The sequence below is a fragment of the Sporothrix schenckii genome, assembly GCF_000961545.1.
Source record: "Sporothrix schenckii 1099-18 chromosome Unknown Cont44, whole genome shotgun sequence".
In the NCBI taxonomy this organism is placed as follows: domain Eukaryota; kingdom Fungi; phylum Ascomycota; class Sordariomycetes; order Ophiostomatales; family Ophiostomataceae; genus Sporothrix; species Sporothrix schenckii.
The window spans coordinates 5,872,386-5,886,110 of NW_015971145.1; the positions used below are offsets into that span (position 1 = coordinate 5,872,386).

General features: G+C 56.7%; 6 protein-coding genes across 6 annotated transcripts; 3 read left to right on the forward strand and 3 right to left on the reverse strand.

The window, feature by feature from the left end:
* Positions 1-2,225: 2,225 nt before the first annotated feature.
* On the reverse strand, positions 2,226-3,044 carry SPSK_09709 (uncharacterized protein; the record flags this gene model as incomplete). The annotated part of the gene is made up of 1 exon (XM_016736280.1): positions 2,226-3,044. The coding sequence occupies one exon, from the start codon at positions 3,042-3,044 to the stop codon at positions 2,226-2,228; it is 819 nt and encodes a 272-aa protein (XP_016588566.1).
* A 63-nt stretch (positions 3,045-3,107) lies between these two features.
* SPSK_09903 (uncharacterized protein) lies at positions 3,108-3,650 on the reverse strand (the record flags this gene model as incomplete). Its single annotated transcript, XM_016736470.1, has 1 exon — positions 3,108-3,650. One exon carries the CDS (start codon positions 3,648-3,650, stop codon positions 3,108-3,110), a length of 543 nt encoding a protein of 180 aa, XP_016588567.1.
* A 1,352-nt stretch (positions 3,651-5,002) lies between these two features.
* Positions 5,003-8,586, forward strand: SPSK_10849 (ABC transporter (Adp1); the record flags this gene model as incomplete). The annotated part of the gene is made up of 5 exons (XM_016737108.1): positions 5,003-5,157; positions 5,241-5,353; positions 5,436-5,729; positions 5,810-6,034; positions 6,218-8,586. The coding sequence occupies 5 exons, from the start codon at positions 5,003-5,005 to the stop codon at positions 8,584-8,586; spliced, it is 3,156 nt and encodes a 1,051-aa protein (XP_016588568.1).
* Positions 8,587-9,108: 522 nt separating this feature from the next.
* Positions 9,109-10,113, reverse strand: SPSK_09554 (uncharacterized protein; the record flags this gene model as incomplete). The annotated part of the gene is made up of 1 exon (XM_016736126.1): positions 9,109-10,113. The coding sequence occupies one exon, from the start codon at positions 10,111-10,113 to the stop codon at positions 9,109-9,111; it is 1,005 nt and encodes a 334-aa protein (XP_016588569.1).
* A 508-nt stretch (positions 10,114-10,621) lies between these two features.
* On the forward strand, positions 10,622-11,574 carry SPSK_09605 (nuclear GTP-binding protein; the record flags this gene model as incomplete). The annotated part of the gene is made up of 2 exons (XM_016736177.1): positions 10,622-10,721; positions 10,823-11,574. 2 exons carry the CDS (start codon positions 10,622-10,624, stop codon positions 11,572-11,574), a joined length of 852 nt encoding a protein of 283 aa, XP_016588570.1.
* A 671-nt stretch (positions 11,575-12,245) lies between these two features.
* On the forward strand, positions 12,246-13,307 carry SPSK_09507 (uncharacterized protein; the record flags this gene model as incomplete). Its single annotated transcript, XM_016736079.1, has 1 exon — positions 12,246-13,307. The coding sequence occupies one exon, from the start codon at positions 12,246-12,248 to the stop codon at positions 13,305-13,307; it is 1,062 nt and encodes a 353-aa protein (XP_016588571.1).
* Between the last annotated feature and the right edge of the window lie 418 nt (positions 13,308-13,725).

Sequence of the window (13,725 nt, forward strand, 5' to 3'; positions counted from 1 at the left end):
AATAAAAGAAGACGAGGTGAGGAGAAAGAGAAAAGGGTAGCCCAGACTCCTCGATGAGAACAAAGAACGTCAATAAGTGCGAACCCCCGAAAGAGGAAAGGAACGAGGTGAGACAACAAGGAAAACGAAATGAAAGAAAACACACTCCTGGACCGTGGGCGAAGCTTTGCTTAGCGGAAGTATGTATGGTTGTCTGCGAGTCCTTTGACCATGAAAATGCCAAGGCTATGGCTTGTAAAGCGAGATTCCCGAGCAGGAACCCCAGTGTGGGCTGTGTTCCAGTGGGGCTAGGGACTACGGGTGGCAACTTCCCTGCAGCACAGCTGAAGTTAGGGCGCAATAGTGCCCCATTGGGTAACTTTGCTTGGGCTGCAGACATCAAAGAACCTCCGTGGGAAGGCGCGAGCGATATGGCTGGTGGACATAAACAAGGGAATGAGAAAATGGGAGGCCGTAGTACGAAACGACAGCTTGCGTATTCCTTCCTTCAGAAATGCACCAGGCAGAGCTGGCGGCTAGGAAAGAGCGAATGGCGCCTGTGTCCTCTGCTGATTCCTGCTTATTTCTGCTTATTCTGTCGCTCTCATTTCTCGCCTTTGGAGAGGCGCAGTTCCGCGCCCGCCCAGCTCGCCGACCAAGGCATTTTGGCTCTTTGTTTTTCTATTTTGTCGAAGCGCACATGATTTCCTCCGACAACGAAACGCCGTGGTTCGCCATGTAGAGACGATTTGGCTGTGACACGGGCGTCAAACCGGCGCGCTACGAAAGCTTGAGAGCAGTGCCCCGTACAGTGCGCATATGGAATCGTAGCGACATTGGCTGTGTTTTGCACAGTGTCTTCACTGTGGATACGTATGCTTCGGATCAGACTGCCTAGGTCAGGAGCAACATGCGGAAGGCAAGTGAGTTCGGTGTCCGAACCACATACTGCCTGTAATCACGCTATTTCTCCACTGCACACTGAGAGGTGGCGGCCAGAGCGCGCTGTGGATTTGGCGGGTTGACGTCGGCCGCGTTGTCTTCCTACTTCGTAGTCTTCCATCCGGTTCCGTCCTTGGTAGCAGGAGGGAAATCGGCAGATGCGATGGCAAATAGAACATGTGAGAAGCGACGAGCGAAACTGGACAGAGGAGCAAGTTGTTCTCACTCGCTGGCAGACGGGGACAAAACGCCAGCAACGCAAGCCTGCCACTGGCTAGATCTGAAACCATGCGCCCACAAACCTGTGTTTCATATCCTACAGCGCGTGGCCCGCGCCTGTCCTGATGGACTGCCTGGTGGCCACTCTGAGACCAGTGGCAGAATGTGCGGCACACTTGATCTGGAAGGCATCTGATCGTCGCCCCAGCAAAGCCTACGACTACGCAGACGCCCGGCTTGATTCTGGGCCGCGTGGCTGTGAAAAAGAGGTTGGGGCAAGACAATCCCAACTGGTGGGCGTACGGCGTGCCTTTACTTGAACAGGGTGTGTTGTACGTCGTATGTCATATTCAAATAGTATGTCGTTCTGGCCGAGATGGGCGCGAGCCCTACGACGACCATTTTGAACTGCGCTGGCTACTGGGTCACGGCAAAAGGGAAACGACCGTGGATCTTTTGTTGGACGATATGCCTTGCCTGTGTTTCCAAATACCGAACATGTGAATGAATGCGACATATGATCCCGTGCCTGGGCCTGGAGTCGACGTCAATACTTGGTATTTCGACATGCGCCGTACATGGTGCGATCGAAAAAGCTTAACATCAAAAAGTACCACTCTATTTCTGGAGCGGAAGCGAGCGCCCAGCCTTAGCTTCAGAATCGTTTCCACGTGCCAGTACCGACAGATCCCTTACCAGGACCAGCAAGCATGCATCTTTTGAGCTTGGTCTCAGTGAGAGCCTTCCGAGACACAGTCAATTGGTGTCAACACGATGACGTCGCCAGCCCTACGAAATAAATGAAAGACCAGTATTAAATTGCGAGAGTGCGGCAGCTTCCGCTGCCATATTGCGCTTTTGTTCGGACCGTTGGGCTCTGCTGGCTCCTCCGGTTCGCAATAATAGCCGGCGATGCTAAATCGCAAAGCCACAGCGGCTGGTGTTGGCATAGAGTCTCTGAACTGTCGAGTCATGTCTTTTGTGGCTATCCATACCATTGCAAATAATATATATATCAACCTTTGTACCCTGGCCGGCTGTCACAAAACGATTGCATTCGGTTGCTATCCCAACCTTGGCCCAGACTACGCCAGGTTGTTCTCCAGATACCGGTCCAGCTTTGACAGCGCCTCGACCAGCACGGCCGTCTCGCTCACATAGCCGATGCGCACATAGCCCTTGAAGTCCTTGCCATGGCCAAAACAAAGCGATCCCGGCACCATCAGGACTTGCGTTGCGTGCAGCACGTCGAGGCAGAACTGCTTGTCGTCGACCGGTGTCGCAGCTGCGCTGCTGTCGTCGCCGCGGGCCACCGTGGAAAACTGCACAAACGCCGTCGTGCCTGCTGTCGGCGGCACCCACGCAACCCGCACGCGGCCCTTGCTCTCCCACTTCCCCACGAACCGGTTCAAGTGACGAATGTTGCGCCGCGCCAGGTCATTGTTGCGGCGCAGAAGCGAGTCGCGCACCGAGTCCGAGAGCGCGTAGCGTGCGATGCCGTCGTCCAGCTGCGAGACGCTGATGGTGGTGTAGTCACGCGCGGCCAGAATGGCGTCGACAAGGGCCCTGTCGCGGGAGGCCACCCAGCCCAGCCGGAGGCCAGCCAGCGCAAAGGCCTTGGACATGGAGCCCGTCGCGATCACCTTGTCGTAGCCGAGCGTCAGGATGCTTGGGGGCGGCGGCGGCGGAACACGGGGCTCGGATGCCTCGTCCAGCGTCAAGGCCGCCGCATAGTTGCTCTCGTCCGGGTCTGGCGCCAACATACCACCATGGGTCAGGGGAAGATACACCTCGTCAGACAGGATGATGATGTCACGCGCCCTCGCGAAGCGGACAATCGCTTCCAGCACAGCGCGTGGAATGGGCACCCCCATCGGATTGTTCGGGTTGTTGACAATGATCATCTGGAGCCACTGTCAGTACATTGTACAGGAACGCGAACAAGCGCCTCGAAACCTCCGTAGCCCTCAAAACGCATATGCCCCCACCTTTGTATTTGGCCGGACCAAATTCTCCAGCTCGGCCGTGTCCGGCACATAGCCCTTCTCCAGCTTCAGCTTCCAGAGCGACACCTCGGCACCCAGGCTCTGCGGAACGCCGTATAGCTGCTGGTAGGTCGGGTATACACAAATGGCATGGTCGCCGGGGCCGAGCAGCGTGTAGAATGCGAGGTGGTTGGCGGCAATGGCACCCTGCGTGACGACAACGCTGTCGGCCGGCAGCGGCGGTACGTTGGCGTCCTTGCCCTCGTCGAACAGCTCTGCTACGTGCTTCCGCAGCGTCGAGGACCCCTGGATGGCGCCGTAGGTCAGCCGTGTTGTGGCCAGCGCTGACAACGGATCCGCGGCCGAAACGCTCGTTGTGCCGTCCACGCCCGTGGGCACGGCCAGGCCGGCCAAGTCAGCAATCGACAGAGAGGACGCACAGGTCTCGGCTATGTTGAGCACACCGGCCGTCGTCTCGTAGGCGTCCATCCATTGTTCCACCTGGAACGGCTCGATCTTGACCATGTTGGGCAGCTCTTGGGGACGTGCCTAGTAAATTCGCAGGTGCGGTAGCGAAATAACGTAGGTGCAGGCGATGACGGGGCCAACAAAAGGATCGTTGATGGAGAACGAGATCCTTATAAAGTCATGAAACGGGTACAGAAAGCTGAAAGTTGAAGGGGGGTATAAACGTACGCCCTGTTGATGGCATCCGACACGCCAAGAGGAACTAGGCTGGTAGAAGCTTGCAGATTTATGTGGAAGGCACGATCGTGGATAAACTGTGGGGAAACACCTCGAGCAGAATGCCCGGAAGAGCTTTTACACAGCGACCTCTGCAGCATCGATTCACCAAAGCAGGTCGTGCCAGAGTGCAATCATGCAACCGCGCAACCGGTCAGATTTTAAATTCAGGCGCATTTACAGCTCAAGAGCTTTCTGGGACGATGCTGGGCACCTTTGCAGCATGCGATGAGGCGGCTACGATATGTGGGGATTGTTGCTGAGCACATCTACAAAGGCAGGTGCAGTGTGGCTTCCAAAATCATGTGGGGTTTATCGTCATCTCAATCCTGAATGTACGAATGTACTTGGCTTGCCTATTCATTTGGTGCAGAAACATGTACCTTTCTTCGCATGTGGCGTCTCAACAAGGAAGGCGGGAGCTTGGCGCCGTCTCCACGTGCCTAACGCTACTTGCCAACACGGTTGCGCCTGCCGCCTCTGTATGCCAGAGCATATGTAGGTGCTCAGTAGTGTACCTTCTTGGCACGTTGCCGATTGCGACTGCCTCAGCCGTGGCGCCCAGCTCGGCCACTCCTTCCTTCGGTTTGATCCAAAGCTTCTATCTTCTCCATCTCCGGCGTCTCTCCGTCGATATTCTCTCCGTTTTTGCTCACCGTCGTTCTCAGCCTCTATTTTGCATCGTTCTCCCGTCGTTCCCCGGCCTTGTCGACGTTGTCAACAGCCTGCGACTGCAACCGGGTCTCGGCTTGGAAGCTGTGGATCCCGCCCACTTGGGGTGTGTTCAGGCGCCATCTGTCACGCTGTCACCTCATTTCCCAGCCTTTGGTCTCGCTGCTCCTCCTCTCGGATCCGCCCTCTATCCGACCTCCGTCCACTGCCGCCTTTGCCTCTCCTCCGGATCCATCGCCGTGTGCATTCGGCTACCCTCCGACCGACGATAGGGCCCGCGTCGAAGCTCGCATCTGCTGCTGCCTAACTAGCGCGTACCGCGACGTACGAATCCCCCTGAACCAAACAGCCTCGGCCGACGACGCATCGTCTCTCTGCGAAACGTAAGCCCTCGGCATCATCCTTTCTCGCACCTCAGGCCTCTTGACGGCCGTTTCTGTCAAGCTCGCTCTTCAACTGCCATGGCGCCACTCCGCTTTCGCACACTCGCCATTGGCGCGGCTGCCGCGTTGATGGCCAGCAACGTCGCGTCGGCGTACAATACCTCCTTCACCAGCATCGATACCATGCGGGCTGAGATGGCTCTTCTGACCCGCGATTCTGATTGCCCACCCTGGTGAGCGCCAACGAAGCCGTCCCAGATTGATCTCGGTGTCTCGAGTATGGACCCTCCGTCGCTGACCAACCGTCTCCGAATAGCTTCAACTGCTTGTTGCCCTCATTTAACTGCGGCCAGTTCGCCGAGTGCAACGGCAACGATGGAACGTGCAAGTGCCCTCCCGGTTGGGCTGGAATCGACTGCTTAGATCCACGTACGTACCCCGGACTCCCCCCGTCCCCCTTTCTGGAAACCGCTTTACAGACGTTCGGTGTCTAATCTGCCGTCTTCATCAGTATGTGGTTCGTTGGCTGGCGGCCACGACCGGCCACTACGCGGGGACGCACCCGCTTGTCAGTGTGAAGAGGGCTGGACCGGTATCAACTGCAATGTCTGCACAGATGACCTCGCGTGTAATGCGTTGATGGAGACCGGCGACGGCGGCGTCTGCTACCAAATGGGAGACGTGGTCAAGAACAACTTTCAGATGTGCGATGTCACCAATAAGCAGATTCTGTCCATATTGAACGGCAAGATCCCCCAAGTCACTTTCACCTGCGACCGCAACAGCTCCGAGTGCGACTTCCAATGTATGTTTTTGCCCTTTTGCTCCTTGCGGTAATTTGCTCCTCCTTCGATTTTCGGTATTTCGGGTACTAACACACCCCAGTCTGGGTCGACCAGCGCGAATCGTTCTTCTGCCACCTTCGCGAATGCGAGTCGGGCGCCCAATTTGACGAAGCCGCCAACCACACCGAATACCACTGCAAAAACATCGATTGCAGCTGCGTGTCGGATCGGATGCTCTGCGGTGAGGACGGGTCTATCGACTTATCCGATTTCCTCAAGGACTCCATTAAGGGGCCGGCCTCCTTCGAGTGCAACCAGGCCGAAGGTGGTGCCAACAACTGTCTGTTCGACGAGCCCAATATGAACGAGTTGATCAGCTCCGTCTTTGGCGATCCGAGCATTTATCTGACGTGCCGCGCTGGCGAGTGCCTCTACAGCACCGAGGTGCCTGGCTACAAGAGACCCGTCTCTCGCATCAACACGCCTCTGATCGCCGCCGTCATTGCAGGTGCTTCGCTTTTCCTTGTCGGTGCTATTCTCTTGACATGGTACCTGTCCCGCCGCTCGTTCAACTACGGCCCCATCCAGTTTGATGACTCGGACGATGAGTCTGTGAAGCTCATGGCCGACCACCGGCCGGCCTCTCTTCACTTCGAAAACGTCTCGTACTCGCTCAACGGAAAGAAGATTCTCAACAACATTCAAGGCCTGGCCCGCCCGGGCGAGGTTATGGCGATCATGGGTGCTTCTGGTGCCGGAAAGACGACGTTCCTCGATATCCTTGCTCGCAAGAACAAACGCGGCGACGTGTCCGGCGACTTCTTTGTCAACGGCGAGAAGGTCAGCAACCAGGACTTCAAGAATGTCGTCGGCTTTGTCGACCAGGAAGACACCATGCTGCCCACTCTGACCGTCCACGAAACCATCCTGAACAGCGCTCTCCTCCGTCTCCCTCGCGACATGAGCCGCTCCGCCAAGGAGCAGCGCGTTTACGACGTCGAAAAGCAGCTCGGCATCCACCACATCCGCGACTCGCTTATTGGTTCCGAAGAGGGCCACGGACGCGGTATTTCGGGTGGTGAGAAACGCCGCGTTGGCATTGCCTGTGAGCTAGTAACGAGCCCCTCCATTCTCTTCCTCGACGAGCCCACAAGCGGACTGGATGCCTACAACGCCTACAACGTAATTGAGTGCCTCGTCACTCTCGCCAAGACGTACAACCGAACCGTCATCTTCACTATCCACCAGCCTCGCTCCAACATTACCGCTCTTTTCGACCGTCTCGTTCTCCTCGCCCAAGGCCACACCGTCTACTCCGGACCCTTTGCTCAATGCCAGGACTACTTTGACCAGATTGGCTATTCGTGCCCTCCCGGCTTCAACATTGCCGACTACCTCGTTGACCTGACCATGCATGCCGGCTCGGCGCCATCGTACGAGGATGAGCCTTCCACCGGTCTAGCAACTGGCTCCGACGCTGCCAGCGACCGCCCCAGTAGCACTCGTGCCGTGAAGTCGATTGCGAGCGTTTCTGCCGCCAGCACTATGGCCGACGAGGCTAGCGGCGGGAACGCGGCCGAGGCATCTTCGTCGACGCTGCGGTTCAAGGGCAAGCGTCGTAACTCTGTGCGTGCCCGCCAGGAGCGTGAGCTGTTTACGAGACGCAAGAATACGATAGAGACGTCTGCCTCGTCGGATGCCGGGGACGCAGAGATTGGCGCATACAGACTACATCGGCAGTCGCCTGGATCCGTCGCCCCCCAGATTTTGGACGACATCGACAATGCGCCTCCGTCGGCCACAAGCGGCACAGATCTCGATGTCTTGATCACCGCTTTTTCCCAGTCCCGTGTTGCCCAGAGCACACACGACGAGATCAACCAGGCCGTCGCCGACGCGCACAACGCCAACGGCAACAATTCGAGCAGCCCGGTGGACGAGGATGGCGATGTTGATCCCGCCGCCAACGTAGGCGCCAACGGATACAGCCCCGTGGGTCCCAACATTCACCTCAGTGTCATTGGAAAGGGTTACGCGCGTGTTGGCTACTACAGCCAGTTTATCATTCTGTCGCAGCGGACGTGGAAGAACCTATACCGCAACCCGCTGCTGATGCTCACTCACTACGCCATCTCGATCTTGCTCGGTGTCCTGTCTGGTTTCCTCTTCTACGGTCTTACTAGCGATATTCCCGGCTTCCAGAACCGCCTGGGTCTGTTCTTCTTCGTGCTCGCCTTGTTCGGCTTCAGCACACTGACGAGCTTGAACGTCTTTGCAAGCGAGCGGCTGCTCTTTACGCGCGAACGCGCCAACGGCTACTACTCGCCCGTGACGTACTTTGCCGCCAAGGTTCTGTTCGACATCCTTCCACTGCGCATTCTCCCGCCCGTGCTCATGGGTGCCATCATCTACCCCATGACGGGCCTGGTTCCTGACTTTGAGCACTTCATTGTGTTCATCCTCGTCCTCATTCTCTTCAACCTGGCTGCGTCCGGTATCTGCTTGTTTATCGGCATCGTGTGCAAGGACGGCAGTGTGGCGAACCTCATTGGCAGCCTGGTGATGCTGTTTAGTCTGTTGTTTGCCGGTCTCCTGCTAAACCACGACAAGATCCCCGCCGCGGCTGTGTGGCTGCAGTACCTCTCCATCTTCCACTACGCCTTTGAGGCCCTGATTGTGAATGAGGTGCGATACCTTACGCTTGTCGACCACAAGTACGGCCTGGACATTTCTGTCCCCGGCTCGGCCATCCTGAGCTCGTTCGGCTTCAACAACATTGCCCTATGGAAGGATGTGACGAGCCTGGGTGTGTTTGCCGTCGTCTTTATCGTCCTTGCGTACGGTGCGATGCACGTTCTCCTTGTCGAGAAGCGCTGATTTGACCGTGCGACACCTCCCATGTTTTGCATTTCCTTTGTCCATGCACTGCAATCGTCCATCTATGACTTGGCGACCTTTCAACACAAAAGTCGTCCGCCTTGGTCTTTTTTTTGTTACATATTGGTTTTCTCTGCTCGGCGTTTTACGGATTTTGCTTTTGCCAGTCGTCTTTTACTCTCCCTCCTGTTTTGTCACTTACCCACTTAACACCACTTCATTTTCCCCGGCGACCGCTGTGCACAGGCACGCACAAGGCGCTATGCGATGCGAAGCTGCACTAGAGAAAGCACCGTTTGAATAATTCGTGGTGGTAGAAGGACACGCAGATAATGATTGGATAAGTCTCCTTAAGGCTTTCGTTCTTTTCTACACAGTACATAAATTTTATAGCTAGTATTGTACAAGATTACAAAGGAATGCAATTTTTCAAGAGAGATCGTGGGCTGTGTCCCATCCAAGATCTGTCCGTACATGATATGGCTTCTCCTCTATTTTTCATCTGTTCGGGGTTGAGCCTCTCTATACGGGCATCTTGCCGCCCGTCAACGCCTCGGCTACCAGCTTCTGCCGCTTCGTCGTACGGTCCAGCTCGGTGCGCTTCGAGTCAAACAGCTTCGTCTCCGTCCGCGTGATGCCCTGCATCAGGTCACGCACTGACGCTGGCCTGCCCACAACATCCCAAATGTTCTCCGCGTTGACCGAGCCGTAGCTGTAGCCTTCCTCCTTGAAGTAGTCGGGGCGGAACAGCTCGCTGACGCGGCGCTCCAGGTCCTGCTCGTCCACAATAAACTTGCCCGCCGCGTGGTACAGCTCCATCAGCGCATCGCGCCGCGCCTCCTTCTTCGCCTGCGCAATGGCCGCCGTACGTGCCGCCGAGGCAGCCTGCTTCTCGTGCCGCAGCGGGTCGCGGATGACCGCCGTGGTCTTGGCCGTCGCGTCCCGCACCGACGAGCGCGTGAGCACGTCGTCGCGGCCCTCGGGCGTGGCGAGGGCCGCCCGCCGGTTTCGGTTGGCAAGGTTTGTGGAACGGGCCCGTTCGCGCCGCTTCGTTTCCTGCTGGCGCGTCCACAGGCCCCTCAGACCGGCCAAGAGACCCTCTCGCCGGTTCGCGGCCAGGCGCCGGCGCATAATCTCGCGCTCGGACCAGGCCTCCTCGCCCCGCTGCTCCGCTTTGGACAGCGGTGCCGCGCTTTCTGTAAAGGCGGTCGCATCGGACTTCTTGGCCCACTTGTGGCGGATGTCCTTTGTGCGTCCTGGTACATATTGTGCGCGGAAGACGTCGCGTGGCACGGGCATGTGACCCTTGACATCGGGTCGCGGGTGTTCTTCGGATTGGCGGGGTTTCGGGTACTTGACGTAGCGGGGCGACTCTGGCGGCACGTCCGTTGCCAGCGACGGCGGCTTGTCATTCTGGCTAGACGGCTGCTGTAACGGACTGGTTGAGTACGGGCGAAGGACGAGGGATGAGGGTGAGGCGGCCGAGCGGCACAACAGGCCCGGCCGCACCGGTAACCGCGGTGGCATGCTGTGTTTTGTGTGTTGTATTATTCGTGTGCAGTAGGAAAGAGATGCCGTGGCGCGAGTTTCGCGCAGGACGGCCCAATTCGTGATTGTTGGGCGGCGTCAACAGCTGGGGTCGAAGCAATTGGAGCAGCTGGCGACTTAGAAAATTGTTCGACGATGTCCAATGGAAAAAGGTACGTACCGCGGAAGCGGACCAATAGATTTTCCGGCTGGCTGGGCGTTGAGCTGTTTGGAGACAGCGGCCGATTACAGTGGGGTCCTCCTTCCCAGCCACTGTGGTGCTGTCGTTGCAGTTTCCTCTTCTCCACTTTAATGCTGTTATCAGCGATACGGAGAAAAAAAAGTTCGAATCCCCCAATAAACGAATGTTTGGTTCCAATTCTTCTTCCTTGATAAATTCACCTACAGCCCTTTCTTCACTCTCCCTTTTCCGGCCCTCTCCCACCCAACACAGCACATCTGTTTAGACAGCCACATTCCAGCACAGTAGGCTGTCAAACAGGCCAAGATGGGTACCGGAAAGAAAGAAGCGTCTCGCCGCAGCCGCGAGGGAAAGCAGAAGGATGGCAACATCAAGGTCAAGGGCGAGAACTTTTACCGCTCAGCCAGTAAGTTGTGGCCCGGGGATGCGACGCAGACGGTTGCCGGTGTCAGTGTCGGTGCAGGTTCCGACTCCGTGCCAGACCGTGTGATGCTAACACCGTCTCAGAAAAGGTGAAGCAGCTGAACATGTACAAGGAGGGCAAGGCGCAGCGCGATTCCGAAGGCAACATCACCAAGGCCGCCTCCTACCAGAGCCGCGACATCCCCACCGCTGTCATCGAGCCCAACCGCCGATGGTTTCAGAACTCGCGTGTCATCAGCCAGGAATCCCTGACGGCCTTCCGCAGCGCCATGGCCGAGCAGGCCAAGGACCCCAACCGCTTCCTCCTCAAGAGCGCCAAGCTGCCCATGTCCCTGATCCGCGACGAGACGTCCACCACGAAGCAGAAGCCCGTCCTCGCCGACTCCTTTGCCGACGTCTTTGGCGACAAGGCCACCCGCAAGCGTGTGACGATGAAAGATTTTAGCACGCTCGATGACCTGGCAGACACCGCGCGGCTGAGCATGCGGTCCTTTAATGACCGCCGCTCGGCCCTCGTCCAGAACGGCCTACTGAGCGCCGCCGCTGCTGCGAGTGAGGGCGTGGAGTCGGCCATCGTGGATAAGGCCCTGGAAGAGCTGGACTATGTGCCGCCAGAGGTGGGCCACGAGGAAGCCGATGCCTCGTCGGGTTCGCGGATGGAGCCTATATTCAGCAAGGGCCAGAGCCGGCGTATCTGGAACGAGTTGTACCGGACAATCGACTCGTCCGATGTCATTATCCACGTCTTGGACGCCCGGGACCCCATCGGCACTACATGCCGGACCATTCAAGACTACATTAAGAATGATGCGCCGCATGTGAGTATCTCACGCTGAACTGTCGCTTTTGCAGCGTTATGGTTTACTGCTTGTTGCTAACCTTGACTCCTTTGCTAGAAACATCTCATCTACATCCTGAACAAGTGTGACTTGGTCCCTTCCGGTGTTGCTGTAAGTCTGCTCAGTCAGGTTCTTTTCTTTGTTTCGGTCAATTTTGTTTCTCTTCTCGTCTTCGCTTTTGTCATTATTCTTATTCCATGCCACACGTACCCTTCCTATTGCCACCTTTTTGGACCATGCACTCTGGTCCCCAATGTTCAAGTCAGGAAGCCTTCCCCTGCCAAACTTTTTGTTTGCGTCCATGTTAGGTTTGCGTTACAACGTTGGGAGATTGAAAATTTGGATTTCACGGCCCTTGATCTTTTCATGGTCATTGTGCTGCATAATAGCTTCCGTCTTGGAAGTCTATCCGAAACCCAGAGTTTGCATCGCGATGAGTTGAAACCCGCAGGCTGGAAAGTTTCTTTTCCTCGGCCCTCCAAAAGCGGACTTTCTTAGTAGTGATACAGACATTTCTGCACTTTCTGCGCCTCTTTTGTTCTATTTCTTTCTCTTATTTCTTTACGTGTTTTTGTCCTATTCTCCTATTGTTCATGTTTGCCGTTTTGTTCAACATCATCTCAACACAGGCAGTTCTTCGTTTGTTGGTCAAGATAAGCCAACTAACAATGCAACAGGCACGCTGGGTCAAGACACTCCAAAAGACCGTTCCTACCTGCGCGTTCCGCGCATCCATCACAAATCCTTTCGGCAAGGGCTCTCTGATCTCCTTGCTGCGCCAGTTTTCGTCTCTACACGCAGACCGGAAACAGATCAGCGTCGGTCTTGTCGGCTACCCCAACGTCGGCAAGAGCTCGGTCCTCAACGCCCTCCTGGGCAAGAAGGCCTGCACGGTCGCCCCCGTCCCGGGTGAGACCAAGGTCTGGCAGTTCGTCCGTCTGATGAAGAGAATCTACCTGATCGACTGCCCGGGCATCGTGCCGCCCGACTCGAACGCATCGCCCGAAGACATTCTTCTCCGCGGTGCGGTGCGAACAGAGAAGGTCTACAACCCGGCACAGTACATTTCTGCTGTCCTGAAAAAGACGAAGAAGCACCACCTTGCTCGGACCTACGAGCTGAACGACTGGACCGATGCGACGGACTTTCTTGACCAGTTGTCGAGAAAACGCGGCCGGCTGTTGGCTGGCGGTGATGCCGACGCCGACGGCATGGCGCGCATCGTACTCAATGACTTTTTGCGCGGAAAGATCCCATGGTTCACCCCGCCGCCGGAGCTGAGCCCGGAGGATCAAAAGGCAGCCAGCCAAAAGGGCCGCGTCCGCGACGAGGCAGCCAAGAAGCGGAAGCGCGATGACGCCGACGGTGAGGCTGCGCCGAGCACGACAAAGCTGGCAGAGGAAGAGACTGTGACAGCAGATGGCGATGCAGAGGCGGAGAAGGCCGAGGACGCTGAGGAGTTCGGTGGCTTCGGCACCGACAGCGCACCCAGCGATTTTGGCTCCGACGACGAGGACGACCTGATTTCGTTGGGCAGCATCAGCGACGATGAAAGCGACTACGGTGACGCCCCTGAGACGGCGGGAGCCAGCGAGGACGAGGAAGATAAGGAGGACGACAATGACGAGGATGCAGAGGAGGTAGACGGCGGCCTGGCACTTTCCAGTGACGAGGAAGAGGCGCCGCCAGAGCCACAACAGAAGCCCAAGGCGAAGCGGCAAAAGAAGTAGTCTTTTTAAGCACAATAGAACAAAAAGCACACCCGGCTGACCAAGATCGCCGGCATGAATTTGATGACCAAAATCCAAGACTGCATGCAAAACAAGTGCAACTGCAACTGTGATCTCGAGTGTGCTGCGCCAGAGTCGTGATGCATGTGCATGATTACGTAACACGGCATGGTTCTTAGCAAACGCCCCACGCCTCCTCAACCCCATATTAAACTGTACACGTGACTAACGTGGCTAGTGATCTAGCCCCACTTTCGTCTGTAGAGCGCGACGCTGCCTTGGATTTCGATTAAGATTCACGATTTTGACTATTTCTACCCACGACATCACCGCCTCTCACCACCAACCCCGCTCACCATCGGTAGGAAACGACATCCTCCGCCCGTATTTTATTTGACGCGCGACCTCCTATCAACTC